At 36.9% G+C, this 26,217-nt stretch overlaps 1 protein-coding gene across 3 annotated transcripts in view; it reads right to left on the bottom strand.

Annotated features, from left to right (window-relative positions):
- The window catches only part of METTL25 (methyltransferase like 25), a 44,414-nt gene that overhangs the window by 5,961 nt on the left and 12,236 nt on the right, over window positions 1-26,217 (bottom strand). For 2 of the 3 annotated variants that reach the window (XM_063154950.1, XM_063154951.1), the window contains exons 4-9: window positions 22,847-23,479; window positions 20,446-20,590; window positions 11,053-11,147; window positions 8,563-8,592; window positions 7,394-7,467; window positions 5,172-5,265 (exon numbers count right to left, since the gene is read on the bottom strand). In XM_063154950.1, coding sequence (XP_063011020.1) covers window positions 5,172-5,265; window positions 7,394-7,467; window positions 8,563-8,592; window positions 11,053-11,147; window positions 20,446-20,590; window positions 22,847-23,479 — 1,071 coding nt within the window. The remainder of the gene's footprint in view (window positions 1-5,171; window positions 5,266-7,393; window positions 7,468-8,562; window positions 8,593-11,052; window positions 11,148-20,445; window positions 20,591-22,846; window positions 23,480-26,217) is intronic. The other variant, XM_063154952.1, reaches the window with a different exon arrangement.

The raw sequence follows: 26,217 nt of genomic DNA on the forward strand, positions 1-26,217 counted from the left end.
CCTCCCCGATACAGCTACAATGTCTCCTGGTCTTTATCAGGTTGTCAACAAAAGGGCCTCGTCTCTTTGCATTGTGATGGTGGTGCAAGCTTTGTTTGGAACTGATTTCTTTGTGGATTGATGTGGTCACTTCAACAGCCAGAACAAGCAGGACAACCTGGCAAGGTCTCAGTGACCTACATGTTACAATACCATATAGGTATACCATATATACCTTAAATACCATGAGGTGCAGATGGCACTAAGCATGAGCCATAGGGCTGACTGATCCTTTGTGAATGCAGTGATCTGTTGTGAAAGCAGCAGAGCTCTGAGAGCATGTGAGATACCACACACCTGGGCACAGCCAGCTTGGACTGCAGTCCCACAGGCATGCTGATAGAGCACAGGCTGAAAAGAAGATGTTCAGGCACAAGGTGTGGGGCAATTACTGATACCACACTTCATGTTTGTTCAGAGAGGATTTTTTTAGCTCTGTATCCTTTTCTAGACTAAGAGTATTTTCACTGAATCAAAGTCTCTTTTACTGCCCAATGCTGCACATGTCCTCCAGAGAAGAAACAGCCTAAGGATGCTATTCCACAGTCTGTTAGATGCAATTCCTCTTCGCTACCTCAAAGGGACTGCTTCTTCCTGCACTGACTGCACAATTCCATGCTTCCTCTCTCTACTTGCACCAGCACTATCAGGAACACTAACGAGAGTACAAGAGAGCTGTAAGGCAATCCTTCTAGCAGAGCAGTGACTTAGATCAGTTCAAAACATTTGGGAGAACATACCTAACAGGAAATTTTATAACTTTTCCATGACTAAGGTAGTTAAAAATAACGTAATGTTATATATTGTAAAACAACGTAAAACGGATAATGAAATTACTGAAAGACTTAAGTTTATTTAGAACTTTGTTTAAAATTCACTTCAAATTAATGGAATCTATATTATTTATAATTATACCTAATTGAGATACGAGTCACATCTCTTAAGACTCCTTGTCAGAGTAAAATGCTACAGTGCCATAACTGGGATAATATTTTGTCTATGTGAAAAACAGTTATGCTTAAAAACAGCATTACACTTCATAGAGTGCTATGCAAGTTTAGGACTTCCCTAACTAACAAAGGACACAGGAAGTCTGTGAGATGGAATTCCTTCTGTCCAAGAAAACAGTGAAGAAAGTCAACTCTTCAACAATTGTAAAATGCATTAAGTGTGTAAATCCATGTAGTACTTTCATTTTTTGACTGCTTTGACTGTCTCAGTTAATTGCTGTTTCAGGATGCAGGGGAAAGTGGAGAGCATTGTTTTGGCTTTGGCTCCGTGTTTGCGCAACGGTTGAACACAATAAAACATACCAAATTACAAATATTCTTAGCAAAGACCAACCAGTTTCAGATATTCACTGTCATTTCACGATATCCACACTGATACTGGTTGTGGGGTAGACATTAAGATAGTAAGAAATCTTAAGCTAAAAGTCCCCATTTCTTGCAAAAATTCTTGTTAGTTCCCACTACAGCTGCATATATTCAGGTTAGCTCAAGGAACTGGCAGAAGTTGCTAAGACACTATCCAGCATATTTGAGAAGTCATGTCAGCCTAGTAAAGTTCCCATGGAAAAAGGGGAACATAATCCATAACTCATTTTCAAAAAGGAAAAAACCGAAGGCCTGGGTAACTACAGGTCAGTCAGTCTCACCTTGATGCCTAAGATCATGCATCAGGTCCTCCTGAAAACTGTGCTACGACACATAGAAAATAAAGAGGTGACTGGTGACACCAACATGGTCATTGACAGCAAATTGTGCCTTCAAATCTGGTGGCCTTCTATGAAGGGGTTACAGCATTTGTAGATAAGGAAAGAGCAACTGACATCATTACCTGGACTTGTGCAAAACATTTCCCATTATACCACATGACATCCTCGTCTCTAAACTGGAGACCACTGGGTGGGTAAGGAACTTGCAGAATGGCTGCACTAAAAGAGTTGTGGCCAGCAGGCTAAGAGTGCTGGGGCTGTGCAGCCTGGAGAAATGAAGGCTCCAAGGAGACCTAAAAGCACCTAAAGGGGACCTACAAGACACGTGGAGAGGCACTTTTCACAAAGGCATGTAATGACAGGACAAGGAGAAATGCCTTTCAAATGAATGAGGATAGGTTTAGATTACATAAGAACAAATTTTTCACTATGGGGGTGCTGAGACATGGCAGAGGTGGTGCAGAGAAGCTGTGGATGCCCCATCTCTGGCAATGTGCAAAGCCAGGCTGGATGGGGCTTTCAGCAACCAGTGAAAGGTGTCCCTGCCCACAGCAGGGGGGTTGGAACTAGATGATCATTAACATCATTTTATGATCCATAGCTCAGACAGCAATTCCATTAATTCTGAAGCTATAAGCAATATAACCATACCTGTGAAGCATCATGCTCACTCTACAAGACCTTTCCCTGCCCTCACAGAATGAGAATGTTTTGTCAGAAATTCAGTAGTCATGGTTTAAACCTCATTTTTACTACTGAAGTGATGTGTGAAGGGAATGGTCCTGTACCAAGACAGAAAAAAGGATTTCATTTGCATCTACGTGTTTAATTGACAGACTCTACCACACTAAAAAAGAAACACCATGGATGGAGGAAATTATTTTGGCTCACTTAATAGGAAACTTCAGCCCTTGAACAGTAATTCTTAACAATGAATGGTGCTAGGTTATTGATAAATGCCTTTTTTTTGGTAGAGAAACTGTTATACTATGTTGTCTCACTCTAACTCATTTCTGACTGAGACTCTTTTTATAAAGAGTCTAATTCTTGCTTCACATAAGCAAAAACTTCATATCTATTTCACAAAGGAAAGACACAGAGGGGTTTCTTCACATGAATTATTGGCAGGATTCAAGAACTTATCTTTACTTAAAATCAACAGCCAAAAAAACCTTAGTATTTGGATAATTATGCCTGGCGTGTCTTTACCAGTGTAACATTTAGCAAAGGGCACACACTTACAAAAATGAGTATCAAGGCAGGTTAGGTGTTCTATATACTTGCACTCTTTATCCTGCCTCCACAACTGTCCACACTGGAAAATGACTGGATTGCCCATGGCTACCTTTTGATCAGAAACAAAGGTATTGGTGTGTATAAAGGAAGCAGCTGTGAGGCTTATCATGAACCATTAAGTTTAGAAGAGTGTTTACATCCCACAGTACAGATTCAGCTTCAGTGATAAAAACCATGCAAGATTTTACCATACATGACAAGCTACCAAACCCTGGCAGGGACTCCTAAAAACAGTGCTTCTACTCCTCTATTTTCCTTTCCAGTACTTTTATTATCATACAGAGATGAAATTCTGTTTAGTATTCTGATAAGCCTAGTAAAAGACTGGAGACTCACAGTTTCTTGACTTCTGTATTTTAGAAAACATCATTGCACATGTGAAACAGAGACCCATATGGAAACAATTTTTTCTCATAGTTCTCTGGTTGTATTACACAATGTCACTAAGTTTTAGCTGCTTTTTAAATATAACCTAAATACATTTATGCATTAAGAAAATGATTGCCTCCCTTTTTTTTTGGTGAATGACAAGGACATTTTTGATTATTTTGGAAGTGTGCTTCATATATGCTTGCTCCCACCTTATACTCTTCCCAATGCATTGGTTTTGTCCACTGCCAGAGACAAAGTACATATTTGGTCTGTGCAGTACAGCTGCTCCTTTGTTCATTTCTAAATAGAGCTAAAAACCCAAATTCCACATAAATTTCTCTTTGATTTTGTTGTCTTTCAGATCAAATGTTTAGGCTTCATCACATTTCTAGCTATGTAAGTATTTTTTTTTTTTCTGAAGAGAGGCATTTAACACATTCTCCAATATTGTGTAGATACAGTGCTGACTCCACCATGAAAACTGCAGGGTCAGAACCAGTGTTAAGGGAGCAGTAACAACTTTCCTCTCAATAGTATCAAAATAGCACTGGTTTTGTGCTGTTGCAGATTTCAATATAGCTGGGAAATAAAAAATAATATTGTTTACATCAGCATAAAATCCAGTCTTCAGTATGCAGCCAGCTGCACATAAAATGAGGAGAAACATGAGCAAAAGTAAGCATTTATTTGAATCAGGTCTTAAGCAACCACATAAATGTGTAGCTTGAAGTAGTGTTGACAGACATCTTTGTCTCAGGGCAACCTGCATTTGTCCAGACCCTTCTTAGCAAAAGGCAACATATCTAAAATCAGACCTCTTGACACAAACTTTCTATGCTTACTGGTTTTAAAGAAAACAGCGAACAAATCTGCAGTAGCAGAGTTCAATCAATGATCTTGTGAACTGATTATTACACAAACAGTCCACTATTGCTTTTGGGTGACTGTACACACATGAAGGAAGACATAATTTTATTTCTAGCTGGGGTGAATGCATCTTGTTAGTACTATTCATACAGAAAAGCAAACAGGTAACTACATTCTCTAGTTGTGATTTGCCAACTACAGAATTAAATATAATCCTTTTAAAATACAACACACTTCAGGCATAAGTCCTTTTCTTAATGCTGTCAGGATGATTCCAATGTCATTGAATTTACTCGCTTATTTGGTTTTGCCTGTTTCTCCTAGCTCATGCTTTGATGTGCCTGGCAGCTTTTAAGTGATTTGACATTTTGACTACAGGTTTTAAACCTTACCAGAGACTGCAACAACATTTACCTTAAATATTTTACATGCTTGCCACTCCCACTTTTCCTTTGATTGTACTTAATTTGTTAACAATCTGTCTAGTACTCTCTAGTGTCTCCTTTGCACAACTTGTTCTCACAACATGGTTGTGATCTTCACACAGCCATATTCTGTGCCTAATGCTATATTGCCATCTGTTGACCAATTGAGCAGTTGTAGGACTAAGAATAAGACAAGATACTCAGGGACATAAATAAAATCTCAAAATTGTTTTAAATCTCTACTTCATATTTACTTCTTTTTCTCTAACAAAGTGATTTAAAATCTTCATCTGTTTCCCTAACATTTACTAATTTAAAGGTATTAAGTCTTCAAATATAATGTTCACACAGCAATATATGACATAAATCAACTCAATGGCTCACACACTGCATTGTGGTGCTGACTTAAGAAATTATATGGATATAACAATTTCATACAGTCACTAGTGACTCACCTTTGAATCATCCAGTTCCAGCTTTTTCAGAGACCGTCTAACATAATCTATGAAGGAGGATGATTTGGAGAAGGTTTTTCCAACATGTCGATCACTGCAAACACATTACTGAGGTGTAGGCTTTTATACATCCAACAACAAAGTTCAGATATTTTTAACAGGAGAAATGAATCAGTTGGATGGCTACTACTGCCAAGTTAGTAACAACTTTTCTTTTTCCTCCTTCCACTTAAAACAATCTAGCTAATACTTGAAGTAACTTCTAGACACAGCAACTGTGTAATTGTATTACGGTTATAATACAGTTATTATTTTACCTAAAACTCTGAGAGAGTTGAAGTTTCTTTTTAATTTCTTTACTAACATTTTTTATTTCCTTACATGAATGACAAAATTATTATTTCCAATGACACATTTCCTTCTATACTTCTAAATTACTTCCATAATCTACCATGATCCTGCTGTAATTTATTTAATAGCAACTACTGAACTGAAAAAATGTCACTTTTGCTTGTTACCCGGTGTTCTTATCCTTTCAATTTTTATTGCACTAAATGATGCCAGAACTCTGTCCTGTTCACAACTCAATAGCTTGCACTTCAAGCCAGACAAAAATGTGTGTTGTTTCAAAAAATACGCTAAAATAATTCACAAAAACTTAAAAAAACATATAGGAAGAACGAATCCTAGCAGACCACTCATATTTGCTCTCTTCTCTGTGCTTAAAATATCTTGGAGAAAAAACACACAAAGTTTTTTTTTAAGTCTGAATTCACTTTCTTGACTGAGTCTAACATTTCTCTTCTAGAGTAGGGGTGAAATATTCAGGTACAGAATTTTCAGCTACTGAATAACTTAACAAGAAATACACTCTCCCCGCACCCTCTCAGTGAAAAACTGAACAGAAGTATCTTAGTATCTTACTTCTCTCCCTCTTTGTTCTTAGTAAAACCTATCTCCTTACCTAAAACCCAGAACAAACAGCTGAAGCCAATAGAAAGATTTCAAAAGATTTCACTCAGTGGCAGTTCTAATGCTGTTTAGCTGTCAAGGACCCTCATTCATTGAAAAGAATTTTTGCTGTCATATTTAATATTCAAATGCACCTAAACATTTAGGCTGATGCAGACTGAGAATCAGTTAATAATTATGTTGTTACATCATTCCTAGGAAGATGGGCATTAAACATCTTGCTCAGAAAAAAACCCAAAACATGGGGGTGAGACAGGTCTTTCCAAGGTAGCCATTGTGTTCATTACAGACATATAATCTTAATTATTTCCTCCAAATTATACTTCCTTCAAAAATTGAAGAATCTACCACACAGTTTTTCTTTTCTCTGCAATTTAGCAGCCATGACTTTTTTTGTTATATTGTATGCAATTTTAAAATAAAGAAGCATTTCTTCTTTCAGGAATTTGACCTTCTGAAGGGTAAGCTGTCTGACTGACTCTACATCCAGCAAAAATTTTAAGAGTATTTGCATTAGCACTTATTTTAGATCAGGAGTATACTTCTGAAGTGAATTTTCTGTTTTTTCCCACCTCTCATGCCTTGGCTCACACCGTGAAATAGTATCAGAGCTCAAAAAATGGGTTATTTTCAAACTAAATTAAACTGGAAGGTGTGATTCTGGATGTGCTCCAAGTGCTAACAGGCATACATCCCACAGAATAAGATAAAATCTAATCCAACTGCAACCACAGAAGAGTATAATATAGATGTCAGATCCTCAGCAGCAGCTTTCCAAATCCCATTCCTACAAGGAAGCAGCATTTGCCAGTGTAGGCACAGGCAGTGAGTAGCTCTTTAGAGCCATGATGGCCATCAAGCTGTCAGCAGTTTTACTCAGGACAAACAGAAATGCCTTCTTCCATCTGCAGTATCAAAGCTGCCAGGACTTCTGCATGACAGGGTAGCCCAGGACTACGCTGACTTTTCAGTGCATTTGCTGAGTGTTCTCAGGTGAAGATGTGCTTTACCTGTGTACCCAATACCAAAGGGGGCCTATTTCAGCTACAGGTTAATGAAGGGCAATACATTTGTGAGGTGGATCGAGGATGAGCAAATCTATCTTGCATTTTAATACCAATGTGTATATACAACCTGATGAGACTGATTCCTACGTCCTGCTTTCCAAAACATACTTTCTATACAACATAGAGATGGAAGAGAATCAGATCAATCTTTGGTTGGTGTTCTGTGAATTCAGAGCTTCCTACCTTTTGGTGACACCATAAATTTCTTCTATAATAACCTGAAGAACAGCTCGATAAAACAATGATTCTGTAGGCAGCTGCAAAAAGTTTTACAACAGCAAGGATTTAAAATTGGCACTGAAATTAGGATCAGAGTAACAAAACCAGTATTGGCTTCCCTAACTATTTATTGAGTTATATACTTTACAACTGGTCATATCAGATTTAAGAGGATAATTTACTAATGTTCTTGCATCCAGTTAAAATGATGTTTTTAAGTCAGATTCTAACATAAGCATAAATGCAAGAAAGAAAAAAAACCCACAAACCCAGACTCTCTTGATGGAAAGAAAGACAACAGAGGAAAATGCACAGTTCATGATCTGAATTCTAATATGCAAAATAAACAACAATTATCTACATTGTTTTGAAGACAAAAGAAGTAATTACCTAGCTGAATGATCTGCAATCAGACTGCAGTCTGAACCATGTAGAAAGTACTATGCTAAAAAAAATAATACTAAGAATTTCATACATTTGTCTATGGAAAATATGTTTGCATAAAACCAGTTAAGGATTGCCAATTAAAAATACACAGAAAAAGACTGCTGGGGTCAGTGGGCTTACTGAATATGGAAAGAAGTCTTTCAGTCTGGCCTTTTAAATACTTGCACAGTTGGTGCCCACCATCCCTTAAGGGTAACTTGCACAACAATAAATCAAAATATTCACAGACAAAAAATATACAGGGATTAAAAATGAGAATGATGATGTTTCTAACAGGTTCAAGCTTTTGTCATAACAATGTCTATTTTTACATTAGTTGATAAAACATTGGGATAGAGTGATCCAAACCAGGAATATAAGAAGGACATTTGCACTGAATTTATGCATTAGCTGAAAGATAGCAAAGGAAGTTAGGAAGGGTAGTTTGATGCCTTAAATTTTAAACTGTGCTTTTTTTTCCTCTGACTCTTAATTGTAAAAAGAAAACAGATTCACTAAGTACAAGCACAGCAATAAAAATGTGATTTTGTGATGACACATGCTATCTATCAGGATTTGACATAGTGTAGGCCAGTATTTCAGATTCCAGATATGAAGAAGTTCAATAAAAGGCCATGGATTAAGAACATTCAAGGGGGAAAAACACATTTTATCTTAGAATGGCTAAAATAAACAGTATTACTTACCATTTGGCCAACTGCAACTCTCTCCAAAGCCTTTAAGAGTCAAGGAATTAAATTGCTGATATGTTTATTCTTTATCATAACATTTTATAAACACATTGTATAAAAGTCAGAGGAGATGACATTTAAAAAGATTAATGGTGTGACATAACATGAGCTTGCACACTTTAAAGTGTTAATACCTTTAGGCACTCATAAGCAGCTACTCCTGTTATTTTACAGGTTTATTTATAGGAGAAGCAATGACATCCAACTGTGTGGAAATATATACATGGAAAATTGGCTTGTTTTTCTTTCTATTGTGCAAGAGTTTCAGAGGATTACTTTCTATGAAAGTGTTAAAAGCAAATGCATTTTTCTTGAATATATTTCTACTGAAGTACAAGTAATACATTTTGCGTATTTAATTCTTTAAAAGTAAATACTAGTTCAATGGATAATATTAGTTTTAATCACTGCTACTCAGACTGCTGATATACAGGCAAATAAAGTAACTTCAGAGAGACTGCAGTTTAAAATACTGTGCATTATTTTTCACTAGAGTCTTCATACTGTAAATGCTGACATAGATGTGAGACTACTTGATTTTTTTCATGCATAGTGATAAAGAACAACAGATATTTAGAAGCATGTAATACTCCTTCACAGTTGAAAAGATAGTGTGCCCACAAAATTTTCAACAGAGTTTTAAAGATCATAGCAGAAATGAAGACAAAACCTCAGTATCTGATTATCTGATGCTACATCAAAATAGGTAGCAAACCAAAAATGCCTCATCATTTACAGATTATTTTCACCTTTATTCCCAAACTTCACTACAGTAAATAAGACTGCCTGTTACACAATCACCCACACTTCCTGCTCCTTTTGGTAGAACTGATCTGGTATTTCACACTGCTCTTCAAACAAAGTCCACATAGTTGCAGCTCCTCCATTCACAGCTTTGGCCAGCTATCAGGTTTGCCTTCTGCTGCATAAGCTCTTACAGCAGCATCCATCTGCTGCTGCTGAGGAGATGGAGATGGCTTCCAAGATATATTATTGTAAGGCTCTGAAGCTGGAAACTCTTGCCCAACACCTCTGGCCCTTGGTAATTCAACCTATTTGAACTCTGAGTGTCATTGTTCAGCAGACTTTCTGCTAACCAGCCATTAGCCCAAGAAACGTGGGTGCTTAGTGGCTCTGTGCTGGCTCCCTTGTACATCCTACATGGCAAGGAAAATCCTAGTCATGAAAAATGCACATGGACAACTACAAACATAACAGGAGAAGTATCTAGTTACACAGGAGAACTCTTTGCCTTTTGTGAATATTCAAACAAAAAGTTTTTAATTGCCAAATTTCTGTGATTTGTGAGAAATCTAAAATAGATATATACAGGAAGATCAGTACTCTCTTGGGGGCCATTTGCTTTTAAAATTTATCTTCCTACCACTGCTGAAAAACAGCCCAACCTTTTTCTTTCCAAAAGAAATGGAATAGGAAACAACTAATGTATCAGCTGAGGAAGGACTGGTATTGTATGACACTGACAAGAAAAAGAGAAAAGGCAAATCCCTTTAGAAAGCACTTCTGCTGAGTTTTACAGCTACATCTCTAAAATGAACAATTCTTTTCCTTTACTTTGCCAAGGGTAACACATTTAAGCCTTGTGGATCCTTAACAACTGTCCTCCTGTATTTTCTCCTGACAGCATTTAATTATCATGGTAGTTCAAGTTTACATAACCTCAATACATTAGTCCACACTGAGTCTTTAGTCTATACTCTTCTCTGTAATGGAGGTACAGACCTAGCAGCAGAGCTTAGCTAGAACCTGATGTGATTTATCTGGGTACCATAAATTAAAAATTAATAGAGGGAAGGAATAGTAGTCTTCTAAATGAAACAGTGGTGAAAATTTTCAGTACCTACCTGTTTTTTCAAATTAGACAACAGCTCATCATTCTATCTTGATGAGGCTAAGTCTTTAAAATAGTACTTCTTCTCTTGGTGCAATGTTAAAAAGAAGTTTCCAGACTCTTAAACTGCATGGATTTTTAGAGCTCCTCTAGTTTTTGGAACAGGCAGGGTTGTTCACGTTTTAAACAGCTAGAACATTCAATATTGTGAATCATGAAGGCATTGAGGGAGTTACTGATTGCAATCCTTCTAAAATTACCTTGTTTCTCCCTAAGTCCTTGGCCAAGAACTATAATCCTGAGGGGTTACCTTGTTTAGGTTTCAGCAAAGCTTTGGCCTTTCTGTCCACTCTTAAAATACATTTCTATCAATACTCATTTTTTCATGCCTCCAGCAAGTATAAAATTTATAAAGCTGGAAGGTCAATACTGTATTTTTTTAGATATAATTCATCATGCTTACAACATTAATGATGTTATCCTGTAGATTCTTGGAGTAAAGTCATGGCTTCAGGATCAGAAGCCAAAAACAATGAATCCTGTAACATCTGGACAAAGCTCTCAGTAGAAAAAGAAAGGAGGGGGAATCATACCAAGCATGCTGACATCCGAGCATTGCGACCACAGCACCAGCCTTTGTCCTTCAAGTACTGACACATGGGAAATCCCCAGACTTGGTCGTGGCATTCTGCAATATGGAGGAAAAAAACAAAGGCACAGCTTTTCCTCTTTCAGACTACACAATGGATTCAGCAAGATGAACAGTAGGTAATGTAGTAGAAACACTTAACTGCTCTCATCCAGTACCAAAACTTGTGGTGATGCTACAAAAAACATGTTTTCCCTGCAACAGATGTTTTTGCTTTATGCTGAATTGCTGATAATTTCACATTTTCCAAAACAATTTTAAGTGAATGCCCTTTACAAAAATCCACTAAAAAAACAGTCAAAGGGACAAGAGAAAAGTCTGCAGATACTCATGGCAACCTACACCATGCCATGAATCACAAGATGTAGGCCAAGGAGTCATTCCATGCAGCAGGGCTTCAGTACCACTTCTCATTGTCTTCTTATTCTATCCCAAATGTCTTTCAAACATCACACAGAACAATATGTATTTGTTTATTCTAGTTCTGAAACAACATTCTGCTGTAAGGCAGAATGTTTGTTTTCCAGAAAAGAGCAGCTGCAAAGACTCTTGCTGTTTCTTCAAAACACCAAGAAGCATTTGCCTCACAATATGTGCTCAGTTTCAGTATCATTTGTATTTTGAGTAACAAGACAATTATTCATGTTTAGCCCTAATGCAAATGTGGGAAAACTGGTACAGAGATTACTTTATAGATGTTCTTAATAGTCACGTCTAAATATACACAAACTCTAAATGTTTAGAGTTTTCATTATTACATTGTCAGCTGATTTTTAGAATAGTGAATAAGATTTACTGCTTTCTTAAAAAAAAAACCAACACAAATTGGCCGAGATCCTGGCTTTTTAGCACAGGAAGGGAACTGGGGCATATTTCAGAATAAATCATATAATGGGGTTAAAAAGAGGGGACAGCAGAAAATTTACCAACAGTCGGAGATATATAATTCACTCCATAAAAGTCAAGCAAAGAAAAAAAAAAACAGCTATAAAGAACCCTCCCCACAACTCATGGGAGGGAGGGAAAGCCTTTGGCTTTCTGGCAGAAGTGCCCAGTCTCAGCTGACCATCAGAGAGTAACAGCAGGCAGGCAAGAAACCTCTGCAGGCAACCCCACACTTTGCTCTCCTTTTAACCCTGAGGGATACCAGAGACTCTTAGGGGCTGAATATTGGTTTGAGAACCATGATTTAGAATAGGATTTTAATTATTAGCATGATTAGCAGAACGAGAAAGAAGACTTTTTAGAAATAAAGATGAAATTTGACCAAACAGATTGCAAGTGGTTTCAGCACTAGAAATGTAATAAGAATTTTTAAGTGCCTCATGACAAGCTCTAAAATATTAATTAACTTCAAGTCTAATTATGGAGTACATGGAATATGTGGATATTTCTACTGCAGGGATGTCAGTAAGAACTTATTGAGTGCAAGAAAACAATGACTGACATGGTTCCTATTGTATGTCTTTCCAATATCATTGTTAAAATATTTCAAAATAAAAATTTGCAAACTGAGTTAGAAAGATTAAATCCTTGATCTTTTCAAGCAAATCTCTTCCAATTTATACCCTGTCCTCCAGGCAAATTAATCATTCATTCAAGTTAAAGTTACTACCCTGTCAGCTACAATCTCAGTATCAGTTCATGCATAATTCAGATAATCTTTGGAAAAGATTATCAGTCAAAACATCATCTTCTTTTAAATTATTGAAACTGTAAAGTAGGAGGAAAATAGAGGGAAACTAATGCTTCAAGTTAGAAATAAATTTTTCCCATATATCAAAAGCTGACCACACATCTACAATATTGCTTTAAGTTCTACTTATTTTTTCACATCCAGTCTGCTCTCAAGCACACTTTAAAAAATTTTAGGATTAAAGTATTGCTATAAAGTTCATATATTTACAAGCTATATTTTAAAAAACTGGAATTTGTTTTAATGTCTGCAATTATTTCAGATATACTTAATACTATATACCTCATATATATTGTGCTTCTATCTATCACAACAGCAGTTCTAAACTGTATAAATCTCAAAAAATATTCAAGAAACATTTTAAGTATATTTTAAGTATTCCATGGAACATTTCACAGGAAACAGCTCAAGTGTCCAACAATGCATGAAGCAACCACATTATAATTCAGTACAGAGTAGCCAATCAGACAGAATTCCTTCTACGAAAATCCTTTTTTCATAAAATCCTTTTCACATTTGCCAACTCTGTATGTGCACAAATGATGACAAGGAAGTTCAAGAGAATGGGACAAGCTTCTCCAATACCTTTAATATTAGTCCATCCATCAATTTGCATTTCTAAGAATAATACTGCAATTTTTAGTGCGCTAATATTCAAATTTTACTTCACAAAGCTTTACAGTAAAATGTGGTCCTTATAAAACAACAGGACCAACAAGCTTTAATGTTACTGGAAAAAATAAGCCTGACTTAGGTTCTGTGGGATAAGCCAGATCAGAAAGCTGTGGAGCCAGCAAAGTTGGTGCAGCATCGTGTTCCCATTGGCATGTCTTTTCCTGCCCGGGCGTCCCTGGAGCTGTAAGCTTTGTCAGAATCTCTGAATCCCAACCCTAAACCTAATTGCTCTTTTGGCTGATTATGTAATTCAATGGATTGAAATGGCTTTTTTCTTCTGAGATTTTTCAGTGGAAATTAATCTTTATTACCCTCCTCAGTTTTTTTCACATACACCATACTTTGTGCCTTTGTATATATTGTGAACTTCATCAAAGTTGTACTAAAACACAAATAACCTTTTTCAGATCCTCCATAGCCTCTATCTTCCACAACATCTACTTCTGTTATTCCCAAAAAAAATAGATAACTACTAACCTGCCTTTTTCCTTCTTGGAAAAGACTAAATCTTCCTCGGCCATGTAATTCACTGTTCCTTGAGTTTGCATTTTTCAAAAAAAGTCCCCTGACTAAGCAGGATTTTGCTGGGGGAAGCAGAGGACAGTGGGGAAGAAAAATGCTCTCTAATTCCATGAAACAGAATCAGCTGTCACCAAAATAATTTCCAACACACAAACCTAGAGTATGTTTTAACTATGTGCATTAAAACTTTGGCATTCTCAATTCTAACCTCATACTTTGTACACACTGAGAAAAGTACAAATATAAGATGGTTTCAGGTTTTAATATATTCTTGCTACACTAATTAATGGAAAATATCATAATAACTTCAATAGGTAATACTGTCATTTAACATCTGTAAAGCTTACCTTGTTAGTATTTTTTCAAGTTTCATATTTTTTTCAGAATCAATTTTTATAGAAAACATCTGGGGTTCAGTGACTAGTTAGCTGTGTCACAAATACATGGAAAGGTTCCCTATGCAGCAATATCTAGATGCCTTGGGAAGGAAATTAAGCTTTTTGATCTGTTGCTTGGAAGTGTTTTCCTGTGTTGCCATGGTATCAGTGCTAGCTATTTTAAGACATTGGCTGTGGAATATCTTTGAAAATATACCTAGTCTACACATAAATCATCTGTACTCTAATACCCTGATACAGTGAGTAATCTTTTATATTTGAGTGGAACAGAGTGATACCAAGCCATTATATTTATGTAAGTAATCCTTTAGAAAATTCAGTTTCCTAGTATTTGTCCTCTGAATCCACCTTACTCAAGGCTTTCCCATGTTTCACAAGTCTAATAAAATTCTGTATGTGAATTTTGACTACCCTTTGCAACCCTTTTGGTTCTCTTAATTATGTTCAATAGCTTTTAATAGTCAAAGTTTATTCTGCAAAAGCTTTGCTGACTTCTTTCAGAGTGCCTGATTAAGAAGCTACTTTCCACAGCTTCCTGGAGGGCTTTAGAACTCCTGTACCCAGCAGTGACCCGACTTTGGAAATCCTTACACAATATGGAATTTGTTTTGTCATACTTAAGCCAACCTCAAAAGAGCTTCTATCAGACAGCTATCACTGAAAGCATCTATACAACTACACCTATCTCCTATTTCAAATTGCAGAATCTAAGAATATGCTGAGTTGGAAGGGACGCAAAGGATCATCAAGATCACCTCTTAGCCCTGCACAGCACCATTCCCAAGGATCACACCATGTGCCTGAGAGCACTGCCCAAACACTTCTTGAACTCTGTCAGGCTTGGTGCTGTGACCACACTTGCTGAGGACTGCACATGATGCAAAGTGTGAAAACTTCCCCCCACAGGGGAGGTACCTGGGCATTTCCAACCTGAGCCTATATTAACCCTTGAAGTCTTTGTTTCATGGCTTGCCCCATCCCTGACAGATCAAGATTGTGACCATCACTTCAACCAATGGACATCTGAGGTGCAAAGTGCTCCTGAAGTGCAAAAATGATGGGTGATGGTATCTTTCCTCTCTGCTAGCTACTCTAATAATTTCTTTCTCTTCTTTGTATATTTTCTACAGTGATATTTTCATGCCTTTATAATGTCATATTACTATAGGTAACAACCAAAATGGCTACATTTCTATTGCAACCCAATTGTTCTAAAATATATATACCCACACACCCACACACATACATTTATATATATACCTGTCATTTGTTTCACTTTATTCCGCCCCAAGGGATATATTAAAAAAAATCTCAGTTACCCCATCTCTGTGGTGCGTCTCTTAACAGTAGCTCCAAAGCAAGAGCAACATTCATGTCTTTTTTCCTCAAAACAGACTGGTACTGATGTATTTGGTGATATGGAGGATGGAAAGAAGAGAATCAGAACACAGAAACCCAAATTCCTTTTCAAGTAAAGAAAAATCTTTTAAAAAATATGTTAAATTTCCGTTCTTCTCTGTTTAGGGATAATCATAGACCAGCTGGTACATTGCCCCAAAAACATGTTAGCTGAATGTAAGATAAAACAGCTCCCAAAAATCCTAAGACTATCTCCTGAACAGAGACACAGAGTTTGTTTTAACCTAAAAATCATTAGCAAACTGATTTTTTTTCCCAGAAAAACTGACATAATGGCTCACTATGTAAATAGGTTTATGCAAAATGTCTCTGATAAAGAGTAAAATATTTTCTACTCTGATGTAATTGACTACCCAATGCAGTAATAGAGAAGAAAACCCCCAAAGGAATCAATTATACTAATGGCTACGTATATTTTATCCATACAAGAATCTCTATATAAACAGACAATTCTCCTTAGAGAGAGCCAAAGTAAAACTACTTAGAATTTTCCAAGAGCTGTCATATTATTCCTTATTAACTGAAACTTAGAATTTCATACTGCTTATAACAGCAGTGAAATTTAAAGACAGGTGTTAAAAGACATTGGCTTCAACTTCTTAAAACTGAGTTGAAATTTGATGTTACATAACAGCTCTTGGTTGTTTTAGCCGCTAATAAATCAAAGCAAAGACTTTCATGATCTTAACAGTTCAAAATTATTCCCAGCACAATTGGAAATGTGGTCCCATTACAAAAATTTCCAGCTGAATTCAGCTTATTTAGAGACACACAGAAGGACACTATGTACTGATTGCATTATTATTCAAGATTGTGACTGCTGGCACCTACTTTCATCAGAAATGCTCACAAAGTATTCATAGCAGGTCCAACACCAAACTGAATCAGCCAATCTTGCAATATCTGTACTATTTTTAGAGTGTGTGAGAAATGTAATGCATTATTCCCTGAAGTCATCTCAGAAACAAAAAAAAATCCCTAGCTTGTGATAAGCAAGGTAATTCAGTAGTCCAACAAAAACACCATAATAACATTTTGTTGATATTTTGTCAACTCAACACCTCACACTTATAAACACTATGTTAGGCATCATAACAGGTAAATTTTATTCCTATGAATACCATTTAATTCCAGTTAATATAAACTGTAATATGAACTGGAAAAGTAATTTTTCATTGGCCTCAAACAAGACTGATCTTGGTATTAAATCTTAAGTGCCAAAGAACATACTGTCCAGCCATACCTATTTATGGCAACCAGAAGTCCACTGCAGCTCCTCTGTGAGGTGGCTCCTCTGCTTCAACTGTGCTTACAAGCACAGCCCTCTGAGTTTACATTAAAGAAACAGCAAAGATGGCAAATCTGCTACTTTGGGGGCAAGAGCTTTGAGGCGGACTTGCCACAACCTTGACTTTAACGGTGCACACCTCAAGAAAATAAAAAAGTTTTTAAAGAGAACAAATGACATTTTAAAAACAGATTTTGAAAAACTTCGAAGCTACTCAGTCAAGATAAAAGAAATGTAGAATGCTTTCTAACAGATCTTCCCACTGCATCCTTGCAGGCAAGCCCTTGCTTACTGGACTCATTTCCAATGAGTAAGTAAATTCCTGTATTGCATCAAGTTCTGCCCAATTCTCTGCTTCTTGGGAAGATCTGTCACTGCAGAGATGTAGCTCTAAACCTGCTTGTTAACATTCAAACTAGTCTCTCCACACAAAGCATCTGCATGTCTCTGCCATCTCTGATTGATGGCCTAGAGTAGCCAGTAGCTCTCCTGAGTTCAGTGTCAGAGCCTGGACAAGCAAAGGACTACCTACAGCAGAGATCATACTGGCTGAGGTACCACACAGGCCAACCAGAAATACACAAAATCTGCATGTGGCCACATGGGATGCATTGCAGGACCACATAACTCACTGGTGCCCCATGAAGGCCATACTCTATAGTCTTTTACAGATCATGCCCATCCTGATTACAGGAAACAGGTGAAAACCACACCCATCTTCCCCTAAATAAGCTCAGATAGTCTCAACAAGTTTATGGAGCACTTTTTCATGGAAACCATGTCCAGGCCCACGAAGAGTAAGACAAAGGTTGACACTAGCTGGCAGGAATTCACCAGGCACTGACAAACTACTGCCTTCTGTGAGGCAGTGACCGGCTCCACGAACTAGGGGACAGCAGAGTCACAGTTTATCTTCATCTTATGAAGTCTTTCAGCAAAGTTTCCTTAGTATCTTTATAGACAAAATTGAAAGATATGACTCAAAACTATTCAAACCTCTACCTATTCAAAAATAGGTAGAAAATCAATAGTAATCTGAAGCTTGACAGTGAAGCCTGCAGATTAAGGGATGTGATTATTCTCCCTTTTTAGCACTTGTGAGAGTATCTGGAGTGCTCCTCTGGGCTCTTCAGCCCAGTATAATGACTGAAATTAATTTATTGGTGGCAGAAGCACTAAAGGGCTGCAGCCAAGAAGGGATCTAACTGCTGTTTTCCTAAAGGAAAGACAACAAAAAGGATTAAGCTGGACTATTCTTGGCAGTGCAAAATGAAAAAGACAATAGATAATGCACAATAACTACAAAGTCTGAATGGATATGAAGGAAAGAAATTCATGGTGAGGGCAAACACTGAAATGGGCTACTGTATCACTGTCCTTGGAGATATTCAAAACATGACCCTGACTGAAACAATCTAAGCTGGCCCTGCTTTGTGCCATGATCTGGTCCAGATGACCTTCAGAAGTTACTTGCTACTTAAATGCTATTATTTGGCCCATTCTGGAAGCAGTATTAAAATCCACCTGCTTCTGCTAGCTACAAGAGGAGCTCTTTTACTGCTTGAATTGTTGGACCAATACCATCTGATAAGAGACAGAGTCCCCTAGCATCCTCCAGAATGCTTTGTCAGTTTGAAGTCCATGCACAGGAAATGCAGACACAAGATACAGTCTGAATTCTTTCCCATTTTCCATTTGAAGAAATCTTAAATCTTAGATATTGTCAGTCCTTGTTCTCTTAGCCCTCCACTGCACATTTAAGAACAAGCCATATGGTAGATGACTTAGTAGGGGAATACAACAGCATTATACATTTTAGAATATGCAGTCTCATAGTAGTAGTAAAAAAATAAATTATTTTTGAGCATTATTAAAACAATATATATATTCTTTCCCAAAAAAAGTATACTGTAATTTCCTTTTGTTCTGTCCAAATGTTCTCCTTTGAGAATAATTTTGTCCTTCAAGCAGAGTAAAATCAATTCAACATGCAATTTGACTTCATTTTCATACTGCTATGAAACTGCAGTATCTCTTCTAACCATGTACACATATCTGTTTATTTGAACTTTGAAAGGTTATCATGCCTGATCCTTTGGGGGTGTCTGAGTTTATGCACTGGTCTGCAAAAAGTAATCCTATATAGCTAGCACAGGAAGCTGCGTCGTCTTTGCAATAAGAAAGAACCAAATGTTTCAGACACTCAGACTTAATGAGAAGTACCTGAAAAGTTTTTAATGTCTTGAAACTCTGATGTAAAAGTAATTGTGTATTTTTTCTCTAACTGCTTTTTTGTAGCATAGAAATTTCAATTGTATTTTCTTTTCCTTTGCTTTTGGAGTGAGCTGAAGTATTTTGAAATTACTAAGACTAATACACTGAAAAACCTCTTAAAAGACTTGCAGAGTTAATTAAAATCAACATGAAAAGATTATTAAAGCAAGAAAGCTAGCATGTGTCATGGTCAGTGTGGAGCTGTGCTTGTGACTACTTAAGCAGCTAACTCCTTAAGAGCAATAGCTGAGTCCCATGTGCCTTTGTGTCTGTGAAGTTCCCTGAAAGAGCTGAAGTACACCTTGCCAAGCCAAGCCTTTTTCAGATTTACTGATATGATGATCAGGTTGTAGCATGTCAGCAGATGGTCATTTAGACATATCAGCTATGTACCACTTGTCTCAAGAAAGCCAAGTGGTCTCAACAAAGATTTAAGTTCCTTAAATCTTTTTCATTATACACAATTTCAAGTAAAAATACCAACTTTCTCTCAAAAATGAAACACCCTCCTTCCATTTGTAGGAAAATATATTCTGGATCCACAAATAATTTTCATGTTATCTTCCCAAGAAAAAATCTTATATATGTACTGTTTTATGATGGGCAAAGACTGGCACAGCACCCAGATGACTGTTTTGTTGAGTATTACCTTACTTTACAAAATCTTAACTCTGCTCATTGTTGTATATATACAAATTAACATAACTGGATGTTGCACAGAGATAGCCGAGGATAAAATCTGGTACAAAATATTTCAAAAGGATGGAAACATACTGGACTAAAACAGTCTATACATTTATAGTTAATTTAATGAAATAAAACCAGCTGTAGTTATAATCGTATAAAAACACTATGCACTTATGTCCCCAATCTCAGTAAAAATTTTAGGAATCTTGGCATAATGGAAAAGCAACAACGCATCTGGGAGTGAATGACCCTCATAAAACAAATAAAACCAGTACTGAATAAGCCACTGGAAAGGAACAAACACAAGGAGATTATTAATTGAAAGGTATAATACTCTCAACATGCAAACTGGCAGCCACATGTTAAGCTCAAAATTACCTTCTTGGTTTTCAAACTGTTCTGACAGCAGATGGTAGCAGCAGCCCACACTGCAAACGGCTTTGATTTCAGGCTTGGCAGTAAGAATTCGTAGCGTATTTGCAGCAAGATCTCCACATGTATGTAGACCCACCATCATACAGTCCTAAGAAGAAAAAGAAAAAAAAAGGCAACAAAAAATCATCTCATTCATCGGCTGATAGAGCACAAACAAAAACAAACTCCAAAACCCGAATGTGCTGCAAATAGTGAGCTGTAAGGTAGAAATACCCGACTCCACAAGGACTCCTGCTGTTCTATTCTAGAATTTTTCAATGCTAATCAAAGCTCTTCAGTGCTAAGAAAATATGGTGAAAACTTGCCATGATGCAGAAGTTCAAGACTATGAGTAACATAGCTGCAGGGAAGGGAATATCTACATGTTTACTGGGCACAGACCATTTTCTCTAGTTTTTCCTAGGTTTCCTGTTCTTGTTATTAGTACCACTGCTACTTTTCTTAGCAAAGATTCCTTGCTGTAAATCTGGCTGCACCTATTTAAGGCATTTCTGCTAGTTTAAGTTGTTGAAATCAAAGCAACTTCCTAAATACAGGTTTAAGGTGAAGAGCAGCTTTGTCATTTCCCAAACACCATCACTGACAGTTTCTCAGTACGCCCGCTGCTATTCAACAACAAATGGGCATTCTCCTTCACAGCACAAAGTAAGAACTTCAGCTTCAGATGCTCTGCTCTTCTGCCCATTCTATTTTCTACTTTCCTGTTTTCCTTTGCTTTTACCTCCATTTCTCCATGAAAATTCTCTCTCTTCTAACCATTCATAACAAGATATTTCCCTTCTGACATTACTGGTTGGGATCCACATGGCAAACATGGTGTTGCTTTGAATTACAGACATATTTATTAGTCATAGAATCAAAAAATCATTAGGGTTGGAAAGGACCTTAGAGATCACCTAGTTCCAACCCCCCTGCCCCACAAGACCAGGTTGCTCAAAGCTTCATCTAACCTGGCCTTCAACACTTCTAGTGGCATACACAACCTCTTTGGGCAATTTTTTGCGGGTGTCTCATTACCCTTACAGTAAAGCATTTCCTTTTAGTGTCTACCTAATCTAAATCTATCCTCCTTCATCTTAAGGCTTGTTATATCATTACATGCCCTCTTAAAATTATCTCTCCAGCTTTCTTGTAAGGTCCCATTTAGGTACTATAATGGAATGTGCTATAAAGTCTCCCCAGAGCCTTCACTTTTACAGGTTATCAACAAGAAATTAGGCCAGGGTCACTCAGTTGAGATACCATTCTATAATCATTCTGATTTTATCTGATTATCACACCCAGCTGTATTACACAGTGCATTCATGTCTGAAACAGGAAAACTTCTGCTTTCCTCTTTCATGTTCCCTGACAGTATTTTTTTTGTATCAAAAAAGGCAGTGATATAGGATTTCTTCCACCTTCAATATTGTACAAATTACACACTAAGAGGACGCACAATCCAGCTGTGCAAATGTATAGGCATATGCTTCATCAACAAACCCTTCTGCTCAGGGTGTTTTTTGCAGACAGACATGAGTTTGCTCCACATGTTCTCAGATACTCAGCTGCATTTATAGCTCAAGTTATAGGATTGTTAGCACAAACTAATGGTCTTGAATCAGAGATTGTTACACCCTGGAATAAAATAGCTTGATCACTACTGAACACAGAGAAGTTTTTATCATTCAATAAAAGACTGAATGCATCTACTCAATCAATGTATGTTAGTTCAGGCATAAAAACTAAACATACAACCTCAGAGTTTCTAGACTTGTGCCACTGGCAGCTGAACTTGAGCTTGTTTGTGTAGACACAAACCCTGCCAGCTAGTAAATTACTAAATGAAATTAAAGTAATTCTGTAAAGTCAAAATATAATAATTCTTTACAAATTCTTCATCTTGAATAGTATACACAATAAATTCTCCTATGCCTTCCCAGTGTGAATGAAGGTATAAAAATATGTAACTTGAAAAAGTAACTTTTAGGAGAATTGAAACTCCAATGCTTAAGATATGCATCTCCCTGGTAAATAATAACAAATTCATAATAATTAGACTTTATCTATAATGACAGTTGTAAAATAACTGAATAAGCTGTTAACTTTGCCAGGTGATTATTATCTACCACATAAATTCTAAAGACTGATTCAAGAACATCCTAACACATATAGCAAAATAGGAATACAATCTTTATATGGTAGACATACTTCTGCTGTCTGGTTAAAAACCATTATTGGGCCAGAATATTCATTTACACCGGACATAGTACTCTATGTACACTCAGCAAACATATACATATTAAAATGGCAATATAAAGACAACAGACAATCTAAATACAGTAAATATTTAAAGTAAAATAACCTCCAGATCTGTTATGATGTCACTGAGTTCTGTTTCTGCAGTGATGCAAGAGGTCAGTGGAAGATAGAGGTTCGATTCACTTGACTTTCTTGCTTTAGTCTTGAGAGATATCATTTTTCTTTGTACTTTTTCCTCTTCACAGAGTTCCCCACAGTTACAATGAGATGAAGAAAAATCTTCTACGGCATCAACAGGAAGAACATTTAGAACAGCAAGAACCTCTTCAGAAAGTTTGGTCTCATGAGATTGTGTCCCACTGACTAAATCAGCTTCAGTTTCTGTGTTGGTTTCGAGTGCAGTCATTTCTGTGAAACCACAAGAAGGAACTACATCTTGAATAATCACTTGGCCCTGATTTTGAAGACTATTGGCATTATTTAAGAGCTCTTCATTGATTTTTTTACAATTAAGTTCATGTTCCACTGGCCTGTCATTTGCCATTTCCAAACTCTGGCTTTTGAGGCTTTCTTTCCCTCGACTCTGATATGCTCTCCAGTGTTTCTTCAATTTTCTATTTCTTTCATGAGCACCATTTGTGTTGGAGCTTGAGGAGTCAATGCCATAAACCTTTAAGTTATATTGCATGGACAGAAATGAACTCAGGTAGCCTTTCCCAGAACCTATATCAATCACCTAGATAATGGAGAAAAAATAAAGGAAAAGAAAATTGCTATATTAATGAGCAACAAGGCACACTTTAAGTGTAAAATTATTCCCTAAAAATTTAAGCATGGATTGAATAGTTACCTTATTAGCATCATACTTCTCAATGCACTTAGTTCTTTTGCTTTTTTTGATTTTTTTGATTTTTTTTCCTGACTTTAAAACACAGAATTAAGTCTTAACTGACGTGCTCCAGAAAATAGACATTGCAATGTTTTTGCAATTCACATGCCCTGCTTCTTGTAAAGACTTTCAGTACATTTTTTGATACAGACCTTTCTTCTGCCAAAAAAAAAATAACCATAAACCACCAGCAATTCCACCTGCCCTTGCTGAACTGGGTCAGAGTTAGCAAATATACAATTCACAGTATTCAGCTTTAGGCACCTAATTCCCACACTGAGGAGCCTACAACCAGTGGGTGTACAGCAAAAAGCATCTCTAGTTTCAGTGCTTAATTTAATCCCTTCAGATCTGACCTAAAGATGAGAGATATTGATACTCTTTTATGCCAGAATGCCTGTTTATTCTGCTTTCCCATTCTGTGAAAACAACCCATACAGTTTTCTTTTTAACATGAGGATGCTTTTCTAATAAACAAAGGGGCTCACAATCCACATGTACTTTCCACTGCCCATTCTGAAGGAAGGAGTGATAGGTACCAGTTTAATTTGTATTACAGCTGATATCGTGCTAGTTCAGTGACTGATGTAACTCAGGAAGAAAATACCCTTACAAAGCATTAGCAAAAACAAGAGTAACCTAAGACCTTTCAGCACGTAATCACAGCTTTATATAATGTATGCTTTAATATGTAATAAATACATAACACGATATTTTATAAGAATTGGCAGAGTGACACTTCTCTAAGGAAAGAAAATTATAACATTCACTTCTATCCAGTTATCTACTAAAAATAATATTGACTAGATATAATGATTTCTTTGTAGAAGCTCCTGGAAGTGTTTGATTCAAGAACTTCTATGTTTTGTCCTTGGTCTGTTACATGCTCATAAGAAATCTTACACTGCTACTGCTAAACCTAAATTGCAGTATGCACTACATGGATGCATCTTAAACTCAACTGCATAGTTATTTACCAGGTAAAAATCTTCAATACAGCAGTATTTTTACTCAATGAGAAAGAAAGATTTATTCATTATCTTAATGAAAAGATTTGGACAGCCATGGAATTAGAAAGAAAAATCTGAGACAATGTCACTAAGGACTATGGAAAACAGTGGAGAATACTATTAGGTACAAATTGTTTACTCAGTAGCACATGGCATTCTCATGGGTAGTCATCATGTGATATTGATGAATATTTGCAATCTAGACAAGCTACAACCATACCATTTTTTGAAATAAATCTGTACAGGAATGAATTTAGTGAAATGGAATCTATATAACCTAGGCATACTTTTTAAAATGTCATTTGTTTGTCACATTTGTCCTATTGTGCTCTACTGAGCCCCAGTGAGGCCACACCTGGAGCACTGTGCCCAGTTCTGGGCACCTCAGCACAGGAGAGACTTGGAGCTCCTGGAGCACATCAAGCAGAGGGCAACAAAGATCATGAGGGACTGGAGCACCTCTCTTGTGAGGAAAGGCTGAGGGAGCTGGGCCCGTTCAGTTTCGAAGGGAGACAACTGAGAGTACAAGTATGTGAAGGGAGTGTGTCAGAGGAGGTTTCCAGGCTCTTCTCGGTGGTGCCAAGCAATAGGACAAGAGGCAACAGGTGGGAACAGATGCACAGGAAATTCCACCTGAATATGAGGAAGAATTTCTTTACTGTGCAGGTGACTGAGCACTGGAATATTAAGATATTAAGGAATAATCTGGGCACCATCCTGTGCCACGTGCTCTAGGATGACCCTGCTTGAGCAGGGAAGTTGGACCACGTGAGCCACCGTGGTCCCTTGCAACCTGACCCATTCTGTGTTTCTGTCATTTGAAATGAAAAAGAAGTCTTGAAGGAATAATTTTACCCACCCTTTTGTTTAACAGCTATTACAATTGTGTAGAATATGCACACCTCCACTTCAAGTTTTGAATTTTTTCTGTGAAAAGCAGCTTTTGGTTACCCAAGAGAGGGGTAGTGAATCATTCCTAAGTGTGACCCCTAGTGGCTGTAGGGACCAGCTGCAGCTCGGGAAAGTTTCTCAAGTAAATAGAAAATAGTAACACATTGTTAAATTAGCACTGGGATTTAGAAACAAAAGGAAAAGTTGACTAAAAATAGCAAGCAACGATCTCGCACTAAACAAATAAACTGAATTAAATTAGTCCCTGCTTTACTTTCCATTGATTACATAGGGAAAGGTAATAAGCAATCCATAGCATATCTGTCAAGCATGAACCTTCAAAATGAAATTTCCACGATATAATAAACTCCAAAGGTCTTGTCCACAGTGAGTTGGGTCCTATGTTTAAACACAGTTTCTGGCACAATCAAGCATTCCAACATTTCCCAGCACGAAATCACAAGTGTAATGGATGCTGAATGCAGAATTATATCATCCTTACATTATACACTCCAAGTCTTGCTGCACATGCTGCAATTTCCAAGGAAAACTTTGAACAATACATTAAATAAAACAAATGTGTGCTTAAGCAAAGAGGAGTCAACACTGGCTTCTTTTCAGAGTTTAATCAAGAATTTCTTAAAAAAAAAAAGTTCCACTTATATGATAGGAACAGTGCTTAAA

The sequence above is a fragment of the Melospiza melodia genome, chromosome 4, assembly GCF_035770615.1.
Source record: "Melospiza melodia melodia isolate bMelMel2 chromosome 4, bMelMel2.pri, whole genome shotgun sequence".
Classification (NCBI taxonomy): domain Eukaryota; kingdom Metazoa; phylum Chordata; class Aves; order Passeriformes; family Passerellidae; genus Melospiza; species Melospiza melodia.